Below are 26373 nucleotides of genomic sequence, written 5' to 3' on the forward strand. Positions count from 1 at the left end.
TAATTTGTGTTGTGTGGACCATAATATGGAGGTAATGATAATCTATAGGGCTGCTGATGTGCTTTTTATGGCCGTGTTTAAAATCATTGAATTTTGGCCGTATTTGCATTCATTGTTATTATCTACCGGGCAAAAAAAGTGGTCCAGTAGAAAATAAAACCAACGCAAGCAAATATGAGGCAAATGCAGATGAAATACTGATGACATTTCATCTGTAATATGTCCATATAAGGGATCCATATTGCAGACGCATACAAATATCTTCGTGTTAAATCCGCCCAAGTATGACTTCCAATTCATTGTGTTCTAAGTTTTGGTGCTACTCAAGGCACTAGGAATGATTATAGCCTGAAGTAAGTATTTATGTAGCTTATGGCTGTGTAGTCAGATGGTGATCCTTCCATTGCTTTCATTTTACAATTTAGTTGAAACATATGTATTTAAGTGAACCAAGTCTTTCCAAGGTACATTGCATTGTGCTATCGCAATGAAATCTGAAGTTTTACATAGTGCATGCAGAACAATAGCTATAGGAGGTGCAGAGGTATCACAGTTGGGTGCTAGTACCTGAAGGGGCCCAAAATTCACATATGGCTACATATTTCTGTATTAGCTCATATTATTGAGCTAATGTTAACTTATGGGTGTCAGAGCTCAAACCCAGGAACTCCTGTGCTCCAGGCGGCAACGCTCCCTGCTGAGCTATCCAGCCATCTGGACAGCTCCTCTGGTGAGCTTACCCATGACCCTGTACTTCTGGTCTGGTTCCCTGTATTGACTCCACCCTGCTTCTGATTAGATAAATTATGATAGCCTGACCCATGCACTGCATCGGTGTGCGATTATTCTGCTCCTGCCGATGGTCTAGCTCCTCTCTTCTTATGATCCTCCATACCTACATCCTGCTACTGACTCCTGGCTTCCCTTCAGCAATGCAACCTGCTTGCTCCCTTGTACTGCAACTGATACCAACTGCTACCAACATCTGGCTTTCCTTCAACAATGCTACCTGCTCCCTCCTTTGTACTGGATCTGATACAAACTGCTACCGACTCCTGGCTTCCCTTCGACAATGCTACCTGCTTGTTCCCTTGTATTGCAACTGATAGACACTGCTACCAACTCCTGGCCTCACCTCGACAATGCTACCTGCTTGCTCCCTTGCTACCGCCTGTTACTGACTCTTGGCCTTTCCCTGACTACGCTCTTGGTCTGCACGAGTTAGAAGACCAGGGTCTCCAACCCAGAATCAGACTGGTCACATTGGGCTTAGAAAATACACACAGATTTTTAAAACACACCATGTGCTATTTTTATATATTTTGCGAAGTGAAAACATCCACTGAAGTCCAGGTGGATTGTTTAAATGAAATATATCACCTATATTTGTTTTACTCATAATAAAGAGATGAAATATTTTACATTTTTCTAATCTATTGTTATTTTCTGATTGTAGATTTTTTAAATTCCATTGTCTGTACATAACTATGGGGGCGGCCATCTTGTCTGAGCTGCAGAGATATGCTTTACAGCAGCATTTAGGGATAGGCTTTACAGTAGCCTCATGGGCCATTCACACAATGGATAGGAGCTGACCAATTAAGTTCTATGGGATAGTGTTCAAGGCATGCTCTATGATCTGCTTCAGAGGTGATTTTGCAGGGTGGAGAAGGAAGTGAGCTGTAATTATCACTAATTGTGAAAAGTGGATCCTGTGTTATATATATATTGGTGTCACCTTTTATTGTAATCCTGTTTATGATAATGAGATGACTCCTGATGAAGCCATTGTAGTGGCGACTTGTGTAGGGTCTCATGGGCACAGCACTGGGGTTATATTTTGGAAACATTTTCTGATGCTATATTATCTGTATTTTATTACCTCCTTGTTTCTGATATTTGTGGGGAGCATGGCTTCATGAGGGAGTGTTGCTTTTTTGTGCAGCTATGATTGTTTCACCACATCATGTTAACTGTGGAGTTAATTGAATAGAAAATCATATTTTCAATCAGTTTGGGTGGATATATTCACTTTGTAGAAAAAAAAACAAGCACTTAGAAGGAGTTTTCATTTTGCTGCAAAACTTGGCATGCAGTTACATCTCAGGCAGACATGTAAATGATAAAAGATAACACAAAAGGGTTCCACCCTTGGACTATAAAAAGGCTCTTGGAGGCTACTTGAGTGTAGTGACATCTTTTGTGTAAAGTGTGTTGACGCCTCTACGATGCAATCAAAGAGATTTTGCCCAGTTAACAGAGTCTGAGAGGGTGCATTATTGGAATGCAAGAAGTGGGATGGACACATCAATGAATTGCTGCTACCTGGGCCGTTCTGACCAGACTGTTAGACTAACTTCACACGGACGAGCGCTATATTAGGCAGTCATTTACAGCCCAATTTCGCACTAGCCGACATGTTTTTCCCTGCGTATGTGAGGCGTTTTCTTCTAAAACCCGCCTTGCATCACTTTGTGTGCACCTAGCACATGGGGCGTTACGAGAGCACAAAGAAAGATAGGATATGTCACAATTTGTTTCCTGCATCGTATCATGTATGAACCCATTCAAAAGAATGGGGTTCATATTTGTGCGAGATTTGTGTGTCTCACAACGAACAAATCTTACGCGATTTTCTCACCAATGTGAAGGTGGTCGTAGGAGGTATTGGAACAAGTAGATGTATGAAAGCACACACAGAAGGCGACAGGCTCTGGATGCCCTTGACAGACCACCAGTAAAGAGGATTGTCTAACCATCCGAAAAGCACGAGCAGCTCCAACAACTTAATTGTCCACCATCTAGAGATAGGTGGCCTCTTTGTTACAGGCCCGTGTCTGTCGGAACCCTTTCCAGGTGCTTGGATGAAGATAGTTTGGTCTCATGGCACCCATTACGTGTATGGCCTTTGACACCCACCTCGCCATCGCCTCTGTTTGCAGTGATGTCGGGAACGATGATGCTGGACTGCTACAGAGTGGAACTTCAGCGATCAATTCAGGTTTAGTTTAGGCAGTAATGACAGCTGTGTTTGTGTCTGGAGACCTAGGGGTGAGCGCCTCAATCCTGCCTTTGCTGTGAAGCGGCACACTTCCCTTACTGCTAGTGTGATGGTCTGGGGGGGCCATCACGTATGACTGTCAGTCACAGTAGTGGTACGAGGGACAATGACAGCTCAGTGATATGTTCAGGACATCCTGCAGCCATATGTGTTCCTCTCATGGTGGCTTCTAAGAGGCAGAATAATACTCAGCCCCACACACAAGGTGTTACATGAATGTCTCCACAATACTGCCACCACCAGATTTATTGCCAACAGAACATGTATGGGGCCATCTAGGACGTCAACTTCAACAGTCAATTTCGACAACTCCTTCTAGGTGCTTGATTTTTTTTTTTTTACAATGACTGATTATACTGTTATCCTCACAAATTGTTTTATATATGTTATGGCTACATCTGGGCAGTATTTTAATTATTATTATAGTATGTGCACCTTGACAAACACCTATAAGGATTTTTTTGCTATAACCAGTACTATGGTATTAGTAGTGCCTGAAGGGTTTTTTTTTTCTTCCTGCTTTTTTTGTACATGAATAAAAATCTCCATATTTGTTAAAGCATTTATCGGTGTGCGCCTGTGTTGATGTTTTTCCCTTTTTTGTATTAGTAGCTTCTGCCATCAGGTTGTACCCTAGTTTTTTGTAGCATTGCAAAACGGCACCCGTCTTTTGGCATATTGATGAGAGGCTTTCCCTACGGAACATGCAAGTATCGAACTACTATTAGGCTGATTGGTCAGTGCAAAATATGCAGAATTTTAGGATTTTTAAAAAATATATATAATAATGACATTGAAAATTTTAAAAAATCACCAAGAATTGTTCAAAAATATGTCTGGCCTATAAATAGGTATTTTCTGATTACTCGTTTCCTTTAAAATACAGGTGCATCCATATTGAATCAGTATTCGCATTTATTGGCATTAACTTCTTTTTGGCAAAAACTGTTACATTTTTGCACCATAGAAAATAATACAATGGATGGAAATACGTAAAAGAATATTGATGCATCCAGTTTTATCATATGTCCATATTGCAGATCCTTATTACAACATTTTACAATACGCTCATATGAAATAGGTTTATGCCACATAAAACACCAAGATTAAGAATGACACACAGTAGGTGAGGGCCCTGTTAGTGTATATTCACACTTGGTGGATATGATGCAGTAGTTTCTGCAACTAGCCATCCATTTCAAACATCTAAAGTTGGTGACACACAGGCATGTTACAGCTGCATTTATCCATCTGTAATGAGGATAACTATCCTGGCCTGACCGCAGGTATCCTGACCCGAACACCGAGCATCACAGGAATTTATGCAAATAGGAAGATGGAACAATAACTCTGGAGTGCCTCCTATTGGAAGACAGCATTCTTACAAGTTAATGTCAGACTTTTTTTTAAACAAGCCTTATAACAATGACTGGGAATTGTAAGGCAAAGCCAGAATGACCATGCACAGACAGCTGTTTCAGGATGATTTCTCCTCATCAGTGTGCAGTAGGTTTGTTAGACGTGGGTCAGGAATGGTATTGGTTCTCCTTAAGGAGAGCACCTAGAAAGTAAGTGAGGAGACTTATAAGGCCATCCATGCTCCTCTGGGAAAATGCAAATGGGAAGATAGAACAATACTTCTGCATGCCACCTATTGGAAGGCAGCATTCTTACAAGTTAATGTCAGACTTTTTAAACAAGCTTTATAACAGTGACTGGGAATTGTAAGGCAAAGCCAGAATAACCATACACAGGCAGCTGTTTCTGGATGATTTCTCCTCATCAGTGTGCAGTATGTTTGTTAGACGTGGGTCAGAAAGGGTATCGTTTCTCCTTAAGAAGAGCACCTAGAAAGTGTGTGAGGAGACTTATAAGGCCATCTATGCTCCTCTGGGAAATATGCAAATGGAAAGATGGAACAATACTTCTGCACGCCACCTATTGAAAAGCTGCATTCCTGCAAGTTAATGTCTAGCTTTTTAACCAAGCCTTGTAAAAATGACTCAGAATTGTGAGTCAAAGCCAGAATAACCATACACAGACAGTTGTTTTGGAGTTATTGCCCCTCTTCAGTGTGCAGTAGGTTTCTGGCTTGGCTATTGAGATGCCTATAGACGTGGATCAGGCAGGGTATCGTTCCTTACCAGTCTTCTCACACACCTTCTAGATGCTCTCCTTATGGAGAAACAATACCTTTGCTGACCAAGAATTCATGAAGCTGAGAGTTCTAAGAGTTCGGGCCAGGATGCCCATGGTCAGGCTGGGACAATCCTCTATATTACTGATGCACTCATGTCATTGGTTTAAAGGGGTTGTTTCTGCAGCATGCACATAGATTTCTGCAAGCCTTATTTAGATAAATCGGACAGTCAGAAAACATTTGTTACCATTCCTTTACAGGGTTAGCATTGAAGCCCAGAAGCTTCAAGTTATGCCTTTGACTGCATGTAAGCCTATTCGGTTCTCGTAACTTATATGATGCAGTCCTAAAGAGGTAAGTGACAAATTAATCTCTGCTACATCTGCATTTCATAAAGGTTTTACAATGAGAATGGTCAACAAGCAGGTCATATAAAAGCCACCAACTAAATAGCACAGGCTGCTAAATGGCTTTGCCTGGTATAGCTTTATGCATTCAACACATTTACATGTACAGCTTTGCCCTAATAGAAAGAATTGGAACCTGTATTGGTTTGATTATGTTACAGCGATGACCTCAATGAACTAGATCAGACAATTCTCATGTATGACCTTGCATAGATCTGCAAATCAAATTTCCCATATCTTCTTACAGGTCAATTTCCTATTTTGAGAATTCAATTGATTGTAATGACTATAATCATGACTTTGCTCCATTGAACAGGCCTCGGAGTAACTACCCTCCATGAACTGACTTTAGAACGTATATTTTATACTGTTTTATCACCTATAAAAGACCATAAAGACAGGGAGGCACGAGGCATTGTCTGCAGAAATCAAGCTTTATCTGCACAGATTTATTGATAAGGATGTTCAGAAGACAACAGTTTTGCTTTGTACAGATAAACTATTACATTTCCCTAGTCAGCAAAAGCAACAGTAGCTCCCCAATAATTTTCGATGGGCATAGCTTTTAAATAATAGAACATAAAGGGAAGGCAATTATTTCACTCCGCAAAGCCATCCTGCAACATATATATATATACACAGTCAAAAAAAGGAGTTTAGAAAAAAGTCCATAGAATATACCTTGTGCAGGAAGACTTTTTCATAGTCAATAAAGTGAACATAGCCAATGGTGGACAGTGTAGCTGACTTTCGCTTAGAAGAACGCACCTTAAGATGCAAAAAAAAACCCAAATTTACTAAAGCTACCTGATGTATATCTGTAATACAGTAAGTAGCTGATGAAGATTTTTTTCTGTAGTTATAGAACTTCCTGTATTCTCACTTGCATTATGAGAGACCAACCACCGCAGGATACAAGTGTCTAATATCTTATAGTACTACTAAAAGGCCATTGAGCAGGTTGGCGTTCACTGGCAAGCTTTGAGTCCAGATACATATGGAGATTCTTGGGGTCTACAGATACACTCTGGGTGAGGAGTCATAAGTGTGTCCATGAAGTCCGGAGCCGGCAGCCCTGAGAGGATCAGCAGATATTTGTTCCATATTGTAAAAGTAGGACAGACAGGCAGGATGAATGAGATCTCATATGTGTGCAGGTGGAGGGAATTAGCCGGATCGTAGAAAGAAAGTGCATTATTGTCATAGTCTAGGAGGACACCCAAACGTTTCAGCTGAGGATGAACATCTAAGAGAACCTCTTTATTATTATGCCTAGCAATGAAATTGTTATTACATCTAGAGAAGACCCAAGACGAGGTGTTCTTTCCAATCCATTCATTTTTAGGAGCGGACTTGTAAGCAATTCCTATTGCATACCTAAGGAGAAATAAGAAAAACATTATATTTTGTAGATGTGCTTGGCCCAAAAAGGTTCAAAGGGGTATTCTCATGACTTATATTACCTCACAACCACTCAATCCTTACTGGTTGCTGCTGATCAGGGCATGTGACTTCTGCAGCCAATCACTGGCTATAGAAGGTGACTGTTTTTGCACGTGATTGGCTGCAGCAGTCACATATCCAGGTCAGCAGTCATCAGGAAGGACAGAGTGGTTGTAAACCAATTTTAAGTTTAGGGAAAACCACTTTAAGGTACAGAAAAGGAATTAAATTGCACATATCCCAAATAGAACATCCATTTCTCATGACTTCCATTAGAACCTTAGTAGTAAGCTGGCCCTGGGATTAAAATACTATTGATGACCTATTATGAGGATAGGTCAACAATAGTTGATGACCGCCGCTCGGGACCTCATATCAGCTGATTGAGTGCCCAGTGTCAGTGCCATAATAAACAAGGGTAAGTAGTGGATCCAGTTAGCTCTGACCCTAGTGTAGTGGCCGCTGCTTGTAATTGCAGATGCAGCTCTCATTAAAATCAATGGCAACTGCAATTACAAGTGCCGACCACTACACAGGTGTTGGAGTGAACTGCTTCCGCTCCGATCCCTGTGCTTTGTGGCACTAACAGTGAGCACCTGATCTACCAACACACTGGGTCCCGAGAGGCAGACCCCAGCTGATCAACTATTGATGATCTATCTTGGGGATACGTTGTCAAAAGTATATGCGTGGAAACCCCTTTAAGGACCCTTCATTTCAGCTTGAAAATAGTTGAAATAAAAATTCTAGCAGGAAGAAAAAATGGATTGATTCTGTGTTGAGTTCCCGATACATATTATAAACATACCCTTCTACTACATACCAGGTGACGCAACCAGAGATCCAGAAGTCTCACCTGCTAGCCTGGCCTAACAGAACATATTTGGACGCGGCGTAGTAAACAATGCAGTTGAAAAGTATTAATCATGTATTGGAAAATCTGAAATGCTCCCTATTGTAGTTACAATGTATCTTAACAAAAGGCTCCTGTAATAGTATAAGCCTGGAGGAATAATAGTGAATAGATAACAGGTGCACATCTGGTAACAGATTATATGTGCAACTTTTGTAAAACAATGGTGCGAATAGTTGCCACTAGCAATGGGAATCTTGAAATTGTCTAGGTTGGTCAAGAATAATCAGTCATATGCAACATTAAAGGATACATCACAAGTATAGTTTAGGTTGGAATGGAGAGAATCAGTCGCCGTATAAATGGTAGCAAATGAAAAATGAAGTCAAACTAGCCAAGCCTGGAAAACCTAGAGGGTCAATAACACAGATGAGGTATAGATGGATCACAAACGAGTAGTCAAGCAGTCTTGGTCCATCAGGAAAATAATGATGGGCAAATATAACAGGATATCATGAAGGTACAGGGTATTGACCACTATAACTTGCAGCAGTTTCTGAAAGGTGGTTTTAAATACAGTTTTAATACAGAAAATACAGCAGGGGTGTCCACTACATCAGAGCCTTAGACAAGATTAATAGATAGGTTCGGGAAGAAACACAAGGGCAGACACGCCTATCTACAAATGGCTGCAATTCTTTCAAATTAGAGTAGATGTTCATGGCCATGACTTCCAATCCATAGTTTTCACATAGAATACAGTGCATTATATAAATCTTATTAGACATTTTGTATCATTGACATATGAAGAATTTCCTTTGCGGGTCATAAGTCAGTTTCTTTATGGAAGAAATGCTTAGATGTGTCTTGTTCTTGCAGTCTGGCCAAGGAGACCGACCGCGCAGCTAAGAAAATACTTTTTCTGCCCAGTCCATACAATAAATGCTTTGACGGTACCAGAGTGAACCTATCTAGAGACGAAGAGTGATGAATGAAGAATCTTCAACTGCACGAGTCCCATCTTGTATAAATCAGGTTACAGAATGTATTTAGAGCACAACGTTTTTGACCCCAAGATTGCCAAGAGCAAAGATGTTAATGTTAAGAGTGAAGAATTCTCTAAACTGCCATTTACTTAAAGTCAGCAAGAGGTAAACACTTTACGGATGTATCTCCCTGCCTAATCTCTGACTAATGCATAACAATGTTAAAAATGTATTAACCGTACAGTGTCACTAGAAAGGGATTCTGGGTAATACATCCACAATGAGCCGAGATTTTGCTTGTGGGTTTTTATTAACTGGGCAAAACAGATTTCCTTCGTACTGGAACCTAAACATTATGAACACCTCGGCAGCAAGGAATGGGATTTTTTTACGCTCCGAAAGCCTGAAGTGCTATGTACCTTATTAAAAATGAATGTCTGAGGTCTGCACGCTGCATGTTAAACAGACTGTGTGTGAGAATTTTAAGCAGAGTCGACAGCATCATTGTAATAGAAGTTGTCAGGAACCAACTGACCACATAGTGTTGGACCTGGAGGCAAGAGGGTGGCAAGAGTGCAGGAAGAACACCGCAACCATTAAAAGTTACTATGACAGACTTAGATATCCATTCACCGTATACTCTGCATAGGAGATAAAAAAAAGTAAATATGTCCATGTGGGTAAGAGCTGCCAAAATTTCCACTTTAGATCGGGATATTAAAAATAAGGGAACCAAGATTAAATTAGATTTGCTAATAAAATTATGTAACTACTCAATCATATGCTTATGTTGCAAAGTCAAATCAAGGTATATTGGGATCTAAGGGGGAACTGTTGCATCTATAAAATATTCATTGATTACATTCCTATGAGATTGGTGTAATCACTGTTCCAAGTTTCAACAAGAACATTGCAAATAGGAAGATGGGACAATACCTCTGCAGTGCCACCTATTGGAAGGCAGCATTCCTGCAGGTCAAGGTTAGACTTCTTAACCCCTTGAGTGGCACGCCCGGAAATTTTCCGGGACGAGCTCCACTGCTCATAGCAACATAGCCTGGGAGATTTCCGGGCTATGTATCACTATGGGAGCTGCAGAGCACAATGCCACAAGCTGTGACAGTGTCTGTGACAGTGTGCTCTGCCTGCACAGACCCAGAGAGAACAAAGCAAGGACATTGAAAAACCAGCAGAAGATATTGCCGATATGTCGGCAATCTCCTGCTTTGTTTACAGGTTGCCATAGAGACCATCGGCTTGTCAGAAGCAAGCCGATGGTCTCTGTGGCAGGGAGAGCTGGTTGCTAGCTGTCAGAGGACAGCTAGGTACTAGCTCTTACAGCAGAGATCAGAGAAAACCTCCGATCTCTGCTGTGTTAACCCTTTACATGCTGCAGTCTATGTGACTGCAGCATGTAAAGGGCTGTCACTGCAGCATGTAAAAGGCTGTCACCATCGGACCCCCGGAATGTGATCAGGGGTCCTGATGGGTCCCTGTGGAAGTCCCCTAAAGGGACAAAAAAAAAATTTAAAAATTATAAAAACACTTGTCTCCCTTTACTTTGTAAAAAAATCAAAAATACAATCACACATGTGGTATCCATGCGTCATAATGACCCAGAGAAGGAAGTTAATGCATTATTTAACCCCTTAATGACATGGCCCCTTTTTTTCTTTTTTCCCCATTTCTTTTTTTCCTCCCCCCTGTTTAAAAAATCACAACTTGTCCCGCAAAAAACAAGCCCTCATATGGCCATGTCAATGGAAAAATGAAAAAGTTATGGCTCTTAAGACGCAACTGCAAAATTAGTTGAAATTCAATGATTAGACCATTTTAAAAAACCTGCCCTGGTGGGCACGACAGGGTGGTAGGAAACCCGCCACTCAAGGGGTTAAACAAGTCTTATAACAATGACCGGGCATTGTAAGACAAAGCCAGAATAACCATGCACAGACAACTGTGGGTGGTTGCCCCTCATCAGTGTGAAGTAGGTTTCTGACTTATAGATGTGGCCTATAGATGTGGGTCAGGAAGGATATCATTTCTCCTTGAGGAGAGCACCTAGAAGGTGTGTGAGTAGACTTATAAGGCCATACATGCTTTTCTGGGTAATATGCAAATGTAAGATGGAACAGTGCTTCTGCAGCACCACCATTGTGCGTATGGTTATTTTGGCTTTGGCTTACAATTCCCAGTCATTGTTTCAAGACTTGTTTAAAAAGTCTTACATCGACCTATACCAATATTGCCTTCCAATAGGTGGCACTGCAGAGGTATTGTTCCATCTTCCAATTTGCATATTTCCCAGAGGAGCATAGATGGCCTTAAAGGGGTTGTCCCGCGCCGAAACGGGGTTGTTTTTTTTTCAACCCCCCCCCCGTTCGGCGCGAGACAACCCCGATGCAGGGAAGTAAAGAAAGTTTACCGGAGCGCTTACCTTAATCCCCGCGCTCCGGTGACTTCAATACTTACCGCTGAAGATGGCCGCCGGGATCCTCTGTCTCCGTGGACCGCAGCTCTTCTGTGCGGTCCATTGCCGATTCCAGCCTCCTGATTGGCTGGAATCGGCACGTGACGGGGCGGAGCTACACGGAGCCGCTCTCTGGCACGAGCGGCTCCATAGAAGACTGCAGAAGACCCGGACTGCGCAAGCGCGGCTAATTTGGCCATCGGAGGGCGAAAATTAGTCGGCAACCATGGAGACGAGGACGCTAGCAACGGAGCAGGTAAGTAAAAAACTTTTTATAACTTCTGTATGGCTCATAATTAATGCACAATGTATATTACAAAGTGCATTATTATGGCCATACAGAAGTGTATAGACCCACTTGCTGCCGCGGGACAACCCCTTTAAAAGTCTTCTCACACACCTTCTAGGTGCTCTCCTTAAGGGAAACGATACCCTTCCTGATACAAGACCATTGTCCCATGGTCAAAGGAAATTTCTAGAAAGGGTTTCAAGTTGGTTTCCCTGCTATGCTTAGAAGGTATCCTATCCAGGACAATTGTTTTTGATTCAGATTTTTTTCCTTTGAGTCATTAGTAGATTGTGTCCCCCTGATGTAATTTCTTCTTCTAAACTTGTTGGAAATACAAGAATGTGCCACAGTGCCTTTTATATGTTCATGCGTTTGAATGTCCATTAGGAACTCTGCGGACTGTAAAGAAATCATCATTGGCAAGTAAATGGGTTTTCCATGCAAATAGTATTGATGACATACTATGAAGATAGGTCATCAATAGTTGATCAGCTGGGGTCTGCTGCTCAGGACCTCGGCTGATCAGCTGATTCAGTGCCCACTGTCAATGCCATAACACACAGGGGTAAGTAGCGGAAACAGTTAGCTCTGCTCCCTGTGTAATGGCCGGCACTTGCAATTGCAGACGCAGCTTTCATCAAAATCAATGGCAGTTGCAATTACAAGCGCCAACCACTACACAGGTGTCGGAGTGTACTGCTTCTACTCTGACCACTGTGTTTTGTGGCACTAACAGTGCATACCTGATCTGGTAATTAACTGGGTCCTGAGCGGTAGACCCAAGACAATCAACTATTGATGATCTATCAATGGTGCGTAGCAAATAATGCAGTTGACAATTATTAGCGATGTTTTGGAAAATCTAAAATGCTTCCTATTGTAGTTACAATGTATCTTAACAAAGAACCCCTGTTACAGTATACGCTTGAAGGAATAATAACAAATAGATAACATGTTGTACAGATCAGTGTTTCTCTACTCCAGTCCTCAACAGATCAGGTTTTCAGGATTGCCTTAGTATTAAAGTTCGTTTACACGCAAAGACAATTTTTCAAAAGATTGAAAGATTGACAGTTTTAGCAATCATTTTGCATAAAGTACTAATGGGCACTAATGCCCATTAGCACTATATCAGCGTCATTTGCATGCAAATGAGCCTCCTGGAGCTGCTTAATCTAAGCTCTGCAATCAGCTCCTTTGTTTTCTGCATGGGCTGTCACAGGCTGAAGGACAACACAGCATGCGGTCTTCATTATCTGTCTCTGGCTGAACAATGGATTTTGAGCTCACCCTAAAATCATTGTTCAGCCGATGAGTAAATGATAGGAGCATTTAAACGCAACAATTATCACTCATATGCCATCATTTTAACACATTTTGAGCAAATCGTTGAGTGTAAATGCGCGTTTACACATTTGATGTAATTATTATCAGTACCTCAGACATTGCCAAAGGTGTTCTCTCTAATGGACATCTTCAAATCATGACCTGTTGGGTTTGAGGACTGTAGTTTAAATACAGTCAAACAAGAAAAAAAAAAACACTGCATGCATGGGAAAAAATCCTAGCTAAGTATGCAAATTTACTTTCACGCATAAATAGCCTGTTCACACGAACGGAGGTGCGTGCTGCGTGTTAAAAAAACTCCAGCTCCCATAGGAGTCAATGAGAACTCCTGCGCTTTTGTGCAGCTAACATAGTTCAGGTCCTATATTTATTACTCGCAGTACGGATCTTAGAGGCACGCAGCCATGCTACGCATGTCTTACCTTTTGCAGGTGCCATTTTTTAGCGCATCTAAAAAAATGTACATGTGAACTCTCTCATAGGAAACTATTGGTTCTAATAGACGCAATTAGAGATGAGCGAGAACCAAAATGCTCGGGTGCTCGTTACTCGGGACGAAATTATCGCGATGCTCGAGGGTTCGTTTCGAGTAACGAACCCCATTGAAGTCAATAGGCGACCCGAGCATTTTTGTATATCGCCGATGCTCGCTAAGGTTTTCATTTGTTAAAATCTGGGCAATTCAAGTAAGTGATGGGAACGACACAGCAACGGATAGGGCAGGCGAGGGGCTACATGTTGGGCTGCATCTCAAGTTCTCAGGTCCCACTATTAAGCCACAAAAGCAGCAAGAGTGGGCCCCCCCCTCCCAACAATTTTCAATTTTTACTTCTGAAAAGCCCTCATTAGCAATGCATACCTTAGCTAAGCACCACACTACCTCCAACAAAGCACAATCACTGCCTGCATGACACTCCGCTGCCACTTCTCCTGGGTTACATGCTGCCCCCCCCCCCCACCCCCCCCCCCGCACGACCCAGTGTCCACAGCGCACACCAAAGTGTCCCTGCCCAGCCTTCAGCTGCACTCATGCCACACTACCCTCATGTCTATTTATAAGTGCGTCTGCCATGAGGAGAAACCGCAGGCACACACTGCAGAGGGTTGGCACGGCTAGGCAGCGACCCTCTTTAAAAGGGGCGGGGCGATAGCCCACAATGCTGTACAGAAGCAATGAGAAATATAATCCTGTGCCACCACCATCAGGAGCTGCACACGTGGGCATAGCAATGGGGAACCTATGTGCCACACACTATTCATTCTGTCAAGGTGTCTGCATGCCCCAGTCAGACCGAGGTTTTTTATAAATAGTCACAGGCAGGTACAACTCCGCAATGGGAATTCCGTGTGCACCCACAGCATGGGTGGCTCCCTGGAACCCACCGGCTGTACATAAATGTATCCCATTGCAGTGCCCATCACAGCTGAAGTAACGTCCGATTAAATGCAGGTGGGCTTCGGCCCACACTGCATGCCCCAGTCAGACTGGGGTTCTTTAGAAGTGGACACATGCAGTTACAACTCCCTGTGGACCCACAGCATGGGTGGCTCCCTGGAACCCGCCGACGGTACATAAATATATCCCATTGCATTGCCCATCACAGCTGAGGTATCGTCATGTTTAATGCAGGTGGGCTTCGGCCCACACTGCATGCCCCAGTCAGACTGGGGATCTCTAGAAGTAGACACATGCAGTTACAACTCCCTGTGGACCCACAGCATGGGTGGCTCCCTGGAACCCACCGGCGGTACATAAATATATCCCATTGCAGTGCCCAGCACAGCTGATGTAACGTCAGCTTTAATGCAGGTGGGCAAAAAATTAATTGGATTACACTGTAGGCGAGGGCCCCAAAAAATTGGTGTACCAACAGTACTAATGTACCTCAGAAAAATTGCTCATGCCCAACCAAGAGGGCAGGTGAAACCCATTAATCGCTTTGGTTAATGTGGCTTAATTTGTAACTAGGCCCGGAGGCAGCCCAGTTAAAATAAAAATTGGTTCAGGTGAAAGTTTCAACGCTTTAATGAGCATTGAAACGTATAAAAATTGTTTACAAAAATTATATGACTGAGCCTTGTGGGCCTAAGAAAAATTGCCCGTTCGGCATGATTACGTGAGGTTTCAGGAGGAGGAGCAGGAGGAGGAGGATGAATATTATACACAGATTGATGAAGCTAAAAGGTCCACGTTTTTGATGGTGATAGAGAACAATGCTTCCATCCGCGGGTGCAGCCTACGTATTGTTTAGGTATCGCTGCTGTCCGCTGGTGGAGAAGAGAAGTCTGGGGAAATCCAGGCTTTGTTCATCTTGATGAGTGTAAGCCTGTCGGCACTGTCGGTTGACAGGCGGGTACGCTTATCCGTGATGATTCCCCCAGCCGCACTAAACACCCTCTCTGACAAGACGCTAGCCGCAGGACAAGCAAGCACCTCCAGGGCATACAGCGCGAGTTCAAGCCACGTGTCCAGCTTCGACACCCAGTAGTTGTAGGGGGCAGAGGCGTCACGGAGGACGGTCGTGCGATCGGCTACGTACTCCCTCACCATCCTTTTACAGTGCTCCTGCTGACTCAGCCTTGACTGGGGAGCGGTGACACAGTCTTGCTGGGGAGCCATAAAGCTGTCAAAGGCCTTAGAGAGTGTTCCCCTGCCTGTGCTGTACATGCTGCCTGATCTCTGCGCCTCCCCTGCTACCTGGCCCTCGGAACTGCGCCTTCGGCCACTAGCGCTGTCGGATGGGAATTTTACCATCAGCTTATCCGCCAGGGTCCTGTTGTATAGCATCACTCTCGAACCCCTTTCCTCTTCGGGTATGAGAGTGGAACGGTTCTCCTTATACCGTGGGTCGAGCAGTGTGTACACCCAGTAATCCGTAGTGGCCAGAATGCGTGTAACGCGAGGGTCACGAGAAAGGCATCCTAACATGAAGTCAGCCATGTGTGCCAGGGTACCTGTACGCAACACATGGCTGTCCTCACTAGGAAGATCACTTTCAGGATCCTCCTCCTCCTCCTCCTCCTCAGGCCATACACGCTGAAAGGATGACAGGCAAGCAGCATGGGTACCCTCAGCATTGGGCCAAGCTGTCTCTTCCCCCTCCTCCTCATCCGCCTCATGCTCCTCCTCCTCCTCCTCAACGCGCTGAGATATAGACAGGAGGGTGCTCTGACTATCCAGCGACATACTGTCTTCCCCCGGCTCTGTTTCCGAGCGCAAAGCGTCTGCCTTTATGCTTTGCAGGGAACTTCTCAAGAGGCATAGCAGAGGAATGGTGACGCTAATGATTGCAGCATCCCCGCTCACCATCTGGGTAGACTCCTCAAAGTTTCCAAGGACCTGGCAGATGGCTGCCAACAAGGCCCACTCTTCTGTAAAGAATTGAGGAGGCTGACTCCCACTGCGCTGCCCATGTTGGAGTTGGTATTCCACTATAGCTCTACGCTGCTCATAGAGTCTGGCCAACATGTGGAGCGTAGAGTTCCACCGTGTGGGCACGTCGCACAGCAGTCAGTGCACTGGCAGATGAAACCGATGTTGCAGGGTGCGCAGGGTGGCAGCGTCCGTGTGGGACTTGCGGAAATGTGCGCAGAGCCGGCGCACCTTTCCGAGCAGGTCTGACAAGCGTGGGTAGCTTTTTGGAAAGCGCTGAACCACCAAATTAAAGACGTGGGCCAGGCATGGCACGTGCTTGAGGCTGCCGAGCTGCAGAGCTGCCACCAGGTTACGGCCGTTGTCACACACGACCATGCCCGGTTGGAGGCTCAGCGGCGTAAGCCAGCGGTCAGTCTGCTTTGTCAGACCCTGCAGCAGTTCGTGGGCTGTGTGCCTCTTCTCTCCTAAGCTGAGTAGTTTCAGCACGGCCTGCTGACGCTTGCCCACCGCTGTGCTGCCACGCCACGCGACACCGACTGCTGGCGACGTGCTGCTGCTGACACATCTTGATTGCGAGACAGAGGTTGCGTAGGAGGAGGGTGGTTTACTGGAGGAAGCATACACCGCCGCAGATACCACCACCGAGCTGGGGCCCGCAATTCTGGGGGTGGGTAGGACGTGAGCGCTCCCAGGCTCTGACTCTGTCCCAGCCTCCACTAAATTCACCCAATGTGCCGTCAGGGAGATATAGTGGCCCTGCCCGCCTGTGCTTGTCCACGTGTCCGTTGTTTAGTGGACCTTGGCAGTAACCGCGTTGGTGAGGGCGCGTACAATGTTGCGGGAGACGTGGTCGTGCAAGGCTGGGACGGCACATCGGGCAAAGTAGTGGCGACTGGGAACTGAGTAGCGCGGGGCCGCCATCATACCTTTGAAAGCCTCCGTTTCCACAACCCCAATACGGCAGCATCTCCAGGCTGATAAATTTGGCTATGTGAACGTTTAACGCTTGAGCGTGCGGGTGCGTGGCGGCGTACTTGCGCTTGCGCTCCAATACTTGCGCTAGCGACGGCTGGACGGTGCGCTGCGAGACATTGGTGGATGGGGCAGAGCACAGCGGAGGTGAGGGTGTGGGTGCAGGCCAGGAGACGGTAGTGCCTGTTTCCTGAGAGGGGGGTTGGATCTCAGTGGCATGTTGGGGCACAGGGGGAGAGGCAGCGGTGCAAACCGGAGGCGGTGAACGGCCTTCATCCCACTTTGTGGGGTGCTTGGCCATCATATGTCTGCGCATGCTGGTGGTGGTGAGGCTGGTGGTGGTGGCTCCCTGGCTGATCTTGGCGCGACAAAGGTTGAACACCACTGTTCGTCGGTCGTCTGCACTCTCAGTGAAAAAACTGCCAGACCTTTGAGCACCTCGGCCTCTGCAGGGTGGCATGGCGCGAGGGGGCGCTTTGGGAAACAGTTGGTGGATTATTCGGTCTGGCCCTGCCTCTACCCCTGGCCACTGCACTGCCTCTTCCAACCTGCCCTGCTGCTGCACTTGCCTCCCCCTCTGAAGACCTGTCCTCAGTAGGCGTAGCAAACCAGGTGGGGTCAGTCACCTCATCGTCCTGCTGCTCTTCCTCCGAATCCTCTGTGCGCTCCTCCCTCGGACTTACTCCAATTACTACTACCTGAGTGATAGACAACTGTGTCTCATCGTCATCGTCCTCCTCACCCACTGAAAGCTCTTGAGACAGTTGCCGGAAGTCCCCAGCCTCATCCCCCGGACCCCGGGAACTTTCCAAAGGTTGGGCATCGGTCACGACAAACTCGTCCGGTGGGAGAGGAACCATTGCTGGCCATTCTGGGCAGGGGCCCGGGAACAGTTCCTGGGAGTCTGCCTGCTGCTCAGAATGTGTCATTGTAATGGAGTGAGGAGGCTGGGAGGAAGGAGGAGCAGCAGCCAGAGGATTCAGAGTTGCAGCAGTGGACGGCGCAGAACTCTAGGTGGTCGATAGATTGCTGGATGCACTTTCTGCCATCCACGACAGGACCTGCTCACACTGCTCATTTTCTAATAAAGGTCTACCGCGTGGACCCATTAATTGTGAGATGAATGTGGGGACGCCAGAAACGTGCCTCTCTCCTAATCCCGCAGCAGTCGGCTGCGATACACCTGGATCAGGAGCTCGGCCTGTGCCCACACCCTGACTTAGGCCTCCGCGTCCTCGCCCGCGTCCACGTCCTCTAGGCCTACCCCTACCCCTCAGCATGGTGTATTACCAGTAGTGCAGAAACAGAACGCTGTAATTAAATGTGCCACTTATTGGCCTGTGGTTGGAGGCTGACTTCGCTTACGGAACGCACAGCAGAGGCAGGAAAGAATTTTGCGTAAGCCTGCTGTAACACTTAGCTGGCTGCGTATGAATTAGGACAACTACCCCCAGCAGAGACCCAGTACACAGAGGACGGTCACAGGCAGCCCAAATAGATTTTTTCCCCAAATGTTTTTGGAAAGGCCCACTGCCTATATACACTAAATATGTCTTCTGTCCCTGCCTCACCACTACTGGCCCTGGACAATGTAAAATTACTGCAGGACGCAATGCTCTGCACGGCCGATATACAAAAAAAAAAAAAAGTGCAACACTGCAAAAAGCAGCCTCCACACTAGTGCACACGGTTAGATGTGGCTCTAAGAAGGACCGTTGGCGTTCTTGAAGCCTAAAATAACTCCTAACGCTCTCCCTATAGCAGCTCCGGCACCAGCAGCACTTTCCCTGAACTATGTCAGAATGCATCTGTGGCGAGCCGCGGGAGGGGCCGATTTTTATACTCGGGTGACACCTGATCTCCCCAGCCACTCACTGCAGGGGGGTGGTATAGGGCTTGAACGTCGCAGGGGGGAGTTGTAATGCCTTCCCTGTCTTTCTATTGGCCAGAAAAGCGCACTAACGTCTCAAAGATGAAAGTGAAAGTAACTCGAACATCGCGTGGTACTCGTCTCGAGTAACGAGCATCTCGAACACGCTAATACTCGAACGAGTATCAAGCTCGGACGAGTACGTTCGCTCATCTCTAGACGCAATCTTTTTGCGCGCCTATTCGTGCGCACAAAAAATGCTTGTCTTACCGAGGCGGAAGGAACATTTAAGGGTGGCTTGCACAAAAATTTCACAACTTTCCAGCCTTTTCCACCAAAAAGTGGACAGGGCTTGATGGGTGGGAGTGTGGCCACCGATAGATTTATGTATAATTTATTCCAGAAATTGGTGTAAAGTATACCAGAAATATCCGCCTGATCAGGACCAGGCATACATGTTTGTAAAGGCACACGTATCTGCCGGTGAATGAATCATAGACTGGTAGAGTTGGAAGGTACCTCTACGGTCATCTTGTCCAACCCCCTGCTCAGTACAACTCTTCATGTATTCAGCACACTGTATGTCCAGGGAAATGATGGACTTAGTAAATTTCCCCTTATTCTATTCCCCTGCTTATCCAACCCACACTATTTACTACAACTGTTTGAATAAACTCCTATTTACATACTTGGGTTACAATTTCTAATTTGTGCATATTGCCTGTACATCAACCTGTAATTACAAACATCTGTTATAGCAATCAACATATGTACATAACAGAGCTGCACCTAAAAATATCCATGACTGGCACGGAGACCGATTTATAAATGCAAATGAGGTGCGTTCTTTGAAATGTAGTGACCTGATTTTCCGTGTGATCTTACAAGTTTACTGAGTCTTTACTTATATGAATCTATACAGCATATTAAGACTGACAGTATATGTAAATATTTAATGACTGAGCAACTAAAACATATTTCTGCTGTCATTAGGTAGATCATCACCAATTGTATAAGTGGACTTGATAAACAGCTTAGAGCATTTATACAACTTTTCCACCTCCCCTTTGGTTTTATTCAGATTCATATCTATATCACACACTATATAGTAGGGTGTCCAATACTGTTACATAATGGTATGTGCCTATACGTTGGGCACTCATATGGACTGTCAGTATGACCAACCGCCCATCACTGTACCATTGAATTGTGCGCAGTTGATTGTTGGTACATTCGCCATTGTAATGTGTTAAAGTTCATTTAGACACAATGAATTATTGCTCAAAATTTGCTCAAACGCAATCTTTTGCGTGATAATCGTTGTGTGCATTTACACGGCAAGGTGATCGCTCAAAATCACGTCAGTTTGAGTGACAGTTTTGAGCGTTCACTTTGCATAAGCTCTTAAGTAGCTAATTAGCTACTTAGGAGCTTATAAGTGTGTAAATGAAGGCTCCCGCTTACTATAGAAGACAGTGGGAGTGCTGTCTTCTGTATACAGCTGCTGTGTTCTCGGAGCACTCAGCTAGTATCCCGCTGAGCGGTCCAAGCAATAAATGCAGAACACAGCTGGAGCGTTGTCTTCTGCATCCAGCTGTGTTCATGGAGTGGGATACCAGCTGAAACAATAGTATCAGCAGTATCCCGCTGAGTGGTCCCGATAAGACTCATCGGTGTCTTTCAGCTAGCTAAAAAGACAACGATAAGCGAATCATTAACGAAAACTGCATGATCGCCGCCCATTAAGACACAACAATTATCGTTCAAAAGACTGCTTTTGAGCGAATTTTGAGCGATAATCATTGTCTAAATGACACTGTACATTATTACACATACTGCGCTGCAGATTTTATTTATCCATCAAAGTAGCTGCCTGAAGGCATGTTTTCATGAGGAAAGGTGTATTTTCAATTGCGCAATTTAATGTTCCAAAAAACTTTAAGTGTAGTGAAGGGTAAAAAACAAAATTCCACCTTCTTTTTTGGGGGGCGGGGGGGGGGGGGGAATTGTATTTGGTGTACAAGCTACAGCAAAAATGGCCTGATAACTTTATTCTATGGGTTAGTGTGATCATGACAATACCAAATTTATATATATTTTTTTTGCTGTATTGATTTAAAAAGTAAAATATCTTTAAAAAACAATTATCTTTTGCCACCATCTTCTGACAGCCATAACTTTTTAATTTTTCTGTCAACATAGTCATGTGAGGGCTCATTTTTTGTAGGATGTCCTGTAGTTTTTATAGGTACCATTTTAGTACATACGATTTTTAGATCACTTTTTATCCAATTTTTCTTAGAGTTGGGGTGACCAAAAGAGCACAATTCTGTCTTTGTGTATTTTTTTGGGATTTGATAATATTTATCATGCAGAATAAATGATGCATTACTTGGATTTTTATAGATTCAGTGATACCAAATGTTACATTTGTTCTGTTCTGCACCTTCTGTGTGTGTGCTGTCAGGTGTATCTTGTTTTCCTTAGGCCTCAGTCACACGGGCGCATCGGCACCCGTACACCGGCGCCGATACGCCCATGTGACTGACACCAGCAGACGGACGTACCTGCAGACGGCCGTCTCTCTGCAGCGCCGGAGGAAAGAACATGTGACCGACTTCATTGCCGGTCATGTGTTCTTTCCTCCAGCGCTGCAGAGAGACGGCCGTCTTTAGGTACGTCCGTCTCCTTCCTGCAGTCACACGGGCGCATCGGCGCCGGTGTACGGGTGCTGATGCGCCCGTGTGACTGAGGCCTTAATCGGTCCTACTTGGTCTGCTACTGAGTTTTGTCTTCCTCCGTTATCCAATGTCTTTTTAAAGTCTTTTAGGGTAACCTCAGGTTCCTGTTACAGGGTTGCCCCTTTCGGGGTGGGTGATCACTTGTTTGCAGGTGCAACCATTTTTAGATCAGGGATAAGTTCTTTCCCTATAGAGATTGCTCTGGTGTGTTTCTCGCCTCTCTGTCCCATCCTAGTCCTAGTAGTCTGTGTAATGTCCTTGTCGGACGTGACACTTCCTTAGAACACATCTCATTGCAGCCCGCAGAAGACATAGGCAGTGATTGTATGGTGGTCACAAATGGATTAAACATAACAGTTACACACTTCCTTGTAGTCCTGTCTCCTTAGAAAAGTGAAGAGTTCTGCATCAGAGGAGTTAGGTGTGTCACGCACCCAAAAAAGCTATTTGATACTTCTGTATTCTCAATTGATATCATAGATATTGGAAAATATACCAGCGGTGGACAATCTTTTTTATACTACTTTGATTTACTCACCAAGTAGAATTTCCTACAGCTACCTCCCAGTAATGGCATCCACTGTCAATAAAGACATTGCCTGTTGCCCCATAACATCCAGTTCCACTGAAGCGCTCTGGTGTATGACTCTTCTTCAGAGAACTTTCTTCTTTCTCCATCTGCATTCCATCATTGGTTATTTTTAGCTTCTTATGTGCAAATTTAGGGTCAAGTTTAAATGGCTGACCTATAGTTAGAAGTAGATAAGACAATAGAAGATGTTAAACAACAAACATTCACTATTCTATACATCAACCTAAGGGCTCTTTTAGGTGGAATGATTATTGTTAAAGGAATCGTTCAGTGATCGATAATCGTTCAGTCTAAATGCAGCCAATGAAGATAATTGTTCACTTTTCGTTCCTCGTTCATTTTATGCAGGCATAAAAATCATCGTTGGCTCGTTCACTTATTGTTTGGTTTAAATACCGATCTTTCAGTCATTCTCATACACCTATACAATGAATGTGAACCACTGAACGATTTTTCGTTTCAACGAGCCAACGATATATCTGCCTGTATAAACATTCTGCCCGAGTGAACTCTGATATCGTTCACTCGCTCAAATGATAAATCGGATCATCCAAATGGCCCATAAGTCATACATACAGAGCAGGTCTACACAATACAAAAAAATGACCAGATTTCACAGCCTATTGATTTGTGAAACCACATTGCCGCTTTCACTATATTATAATGGTAATATCTTCACTAGGCTTTTCACCTGCCGAATTCACTAATACCCTACAATGTTAACCAAGGAAATGGTATGAACAAAGGGAAAAAGGTGAAAAAAGGGAGTTGGATTACTACCGGTAGTAGTGTGGTTAAGGTTTGACAATAAAAGGTATATGGAAATCATGTATAAAATTAAGAATATCAGGATCTTACACCTATATCTATAGTTAGTTTGTGACACTGGGTCCTGGCCTTGTAAATTCATGTACTTCTGAACAACTTAAAGGGGCATTTTAGTTACTAAATGTATTTTCAAGTTTTCAGCCATTCTCTACTTTGTACTCGGCTAACTCAGGAAGTTAATAGAAATTAATTGAATGGCAGTACACAAGCGTGACCTGCCCTTCATTATACGAAGTGGAAAAAACAACCAGGTAGTGAGGAGGATTGGGGAACTGGGACCCCATTCTTGGGATTAGTGTGGGTCCCAGCAGCTGGACCCTTGCTAATCTATCAGTTTTCACCTACCCAGAAGATAGGTGAAAACTTGAAAACAAAAGTTTAGTATCCGGAATACCAACTGAAGTTCTGAGAAGAGTTGCCCTTCTGCTGGCAATATATGTTACAATTTCTTCCCAAATACACACCACATTTATACATGTCCACCTTCCGTGTTAGAGGGTAGTGAGAGGTGCTTTGCAGTTTGGACAGTGCAAAATTCAATTCTGTAAAGAGTGGGTTGCAGGCAGCTTAAATGGTCAATAAAATCTTCAAGTAAATGTGTTTACAGCCAATGTGATAACTATCAAAAATGCAAATGTTTTTGTGAAAAAAATGTGCTGAGCACCAAGAGTCATTTTTTCTTGGCTGTCCACTTACAAGCTTGACAAAGACCTATGTAAGGCCAAAATGATGCCTCTGTAAGCTTTTTTTCTATTATGAATGAATAAACAGTATGTTTTTTATGGATAGTCCAGTGCATTGGATTTTGCCTTTTTCGTGGTAAAGTAAACAAGTGGAAAGACCACAAGAAGGAGAACATGTAGTGGAAGACTGTGATGACTCACATTGCCCATAGAATTCTATGTAGAGGGGATGGGGATGGAGTGAGGTGCTGGAAGGAGACATGGGCAGCAAGACTTACACAGACATGCCTGCTGCTAACTCTGAGTGAATAACAGTTACTGGAACCACATTTAGGCCTTAGTCAGACGGGCGTTTTTTCGCGCGATTTGCGGATCGCATGACGGATGCGCATCCGCAAATCGCGTGACCAATGCCCGAAAATCGCCCGAAAATCTGCTCCTAGCCGCGTTTCATTAGAAACGGGCTGGAGCTGTCCAGCGCATTGCATTCAATGGAGCCGGCAATACAGCTGACTCCATTGAAAGCAATGGGCTGCCGGCATGCGCGGGATGAATTGTCGGGAAGGGCTTAAATATATAAGTCCTTCCCTGCAATTCATCCAGAAAAGTGTTAAAATAAAAAATATATACATACTCACCTGCTCCCGGCAGCCGGAGTTCCCCGCGGCCGGCCTGCAGTGGGTGTGAAGGGGGTGTGAGTCAGACCTGCCCCCTGATTGGCTCAGCGCTGAGCCAATCAGGGGGCAGGTCTGGCTCACACCCCCTTCACACCCACTGCAGGCCGGCCGCGCGGAACTCCGGCTGCCGGGAGCAGGTGAGTATGTATATATTTTTTATTTTAACACTTTTCTGGATGAATTGCAGGGAAGGACTTATATATTTAAGCCCTTCCCGACAATTCATCCCGCGCATGCTGGCAGCCCATTGCTTTCAATGGAGTCGGCTGTATTGCCGGCTCCATTGAATTCAATGGGCAAACATCGTTCTTCTCTGCCACAGCTGTTACAGCTGTGGCAGAGAAGAATGATTTGTCTTCTATATGTTCTCAATGGGGTCGGCGCTGCTGCCGCCGGCCCCATTGAGCGCATATAGTGAAGAGAACAGGAATCGCAGATCGCAGATAGGTGCGATCTGCGATTTCTGTTCTATAATTTATCGGACGAGCGCATAAAAAGCGCTCATGTGTCCGATACCATTGCAAAGCAATGGTTTTAAAAAATTGCCGGACGCATGCGCATGCGCAAATCGCGCAAAGAAAAGCCCGTCCGACTAAGGCCTCAGACTGCTCATTACTTTTGTATAATGTCCTTTAATGATGATGTTATGTCTCTGTGTATGCTACAGACAGTTAGACAGTACAATCTGTGGTTTTCCCTGTGCACAGTGTACAGAACACAGCATAAAAGCTGGTTCCACACACCAGTTCAGAGAGAACTCAAAACTTGATATACAGCCTGCAGAGGGGAAAACTGATGATATCTGTTAGATATGAATCATTTAATGGCCAGAAATAGTGTTCTTCCTCATGTACACTCACATGACAGCTTAGTCTGAAAAGTCATCTGAAAAGTTAGGTACTAAAGTTAGGAACATGTTCATTGATAATACAAGAGCGTATTTTTGTCCAGACCTCCAGAATTTTGTCCTTGATCCCCAAGTCCTGCATTAGCACTTCCCAATTGGCAAAAAAATTTGCAAGCTAAAGTTTTAAGCAAATGTGTTGACAATACCTTATAGAGAAAAGATAGTGAAACATGTCCTGCATCGTCCTCAAAATCATTTGTAATTGCCTTTCTATTTAGATCAACCAACTTACTCCTGCAGAATGATAGAACTTGTAAGATTCTGAGATTCTCCAGATCTTACAAGCTATATTTTTCTTTCCGTTCAGAGGGTTGGAGCCATCTGTGCTGACTTCTATATCTCAGTTGATTTGCCACTAGAATCCCCTTTTCTCTCCACAATCTATCTTCCCTTCCCTGGGGGAAGTTTGGGTGATCCCTGAGACCCTTCTGTTTGGAAAGTATGGAAGGCAATTTAAAATTGTTCCTTGTTGCTTTCCAGGTACCAACAGTATCTCCTAAAAGAATGTAAGAATTTATGACCAGGGGGGTAACTTAGTGAATTGTGTGTATAAACATGAGACCCCTGACCCCAGGAAGCTGCAAAATTTGTTTTCAGAAGTATTTTGGAGAAATAAGCAGTTTCATGGATCCAATCCAAGACATGGCGCATTAGACACGTCAGAGTATACCTCTGATGTTCAGAAAGTTAACTTTTCCATCTGTTCTGCATAGCATCAGTTTTTGAAGGGT

General features: G+C 44.5%; 1 protein-coding gene across 1 annotated transcript in view; it reads right to left on the reverse strand.

The window, feature by feature from the left end:
• Positions 1 to 463: 463 nt before the first annotated feature.
• The window catches only part of LOC136580405 (probable E3 ubiquitin-protein ligase MID2), a 284292-nt gene continuing 258382 nt past the window's right edge, over positions 464 to 26373 (reverse strand). Inside the window, exons 9-10 of the mRNA XM_066580959.1 lie at positions 22494 to 22701; positions 464 to 6985 (exon numbers count right to left, since the gene is read on the reverse strand). Of these exons, the coding sequence (XP_066437056.1) occupies positions 6577 to 6985; positions 22494 to 22701 (617 nt within the window). The 3' untranslated portion in view covers positions 464 to 6576. The remainder of the gene's footprint in view (positions 6986 to 22493; positions 22702 to 26373) is intronic.

The sequence above is a fragment of the Eleutherodactylus coqui genome, chromosome 10, assembly GCF_035609145.1.
Source record: "Eleutherodactylus coqui strain aEleCoq1 chromosome 10, aEleCoq1.hap1, whole genome shotgun sequence".
In the NCBI taxonomy this organism is placed as follows: domain Eukaryota; kingdom Metazoa; phylum Chordata; class Amphibia; order Anura; family Eleutherodactylidae; genus Eleutherodactylus; species Eleutherodactylus coqui.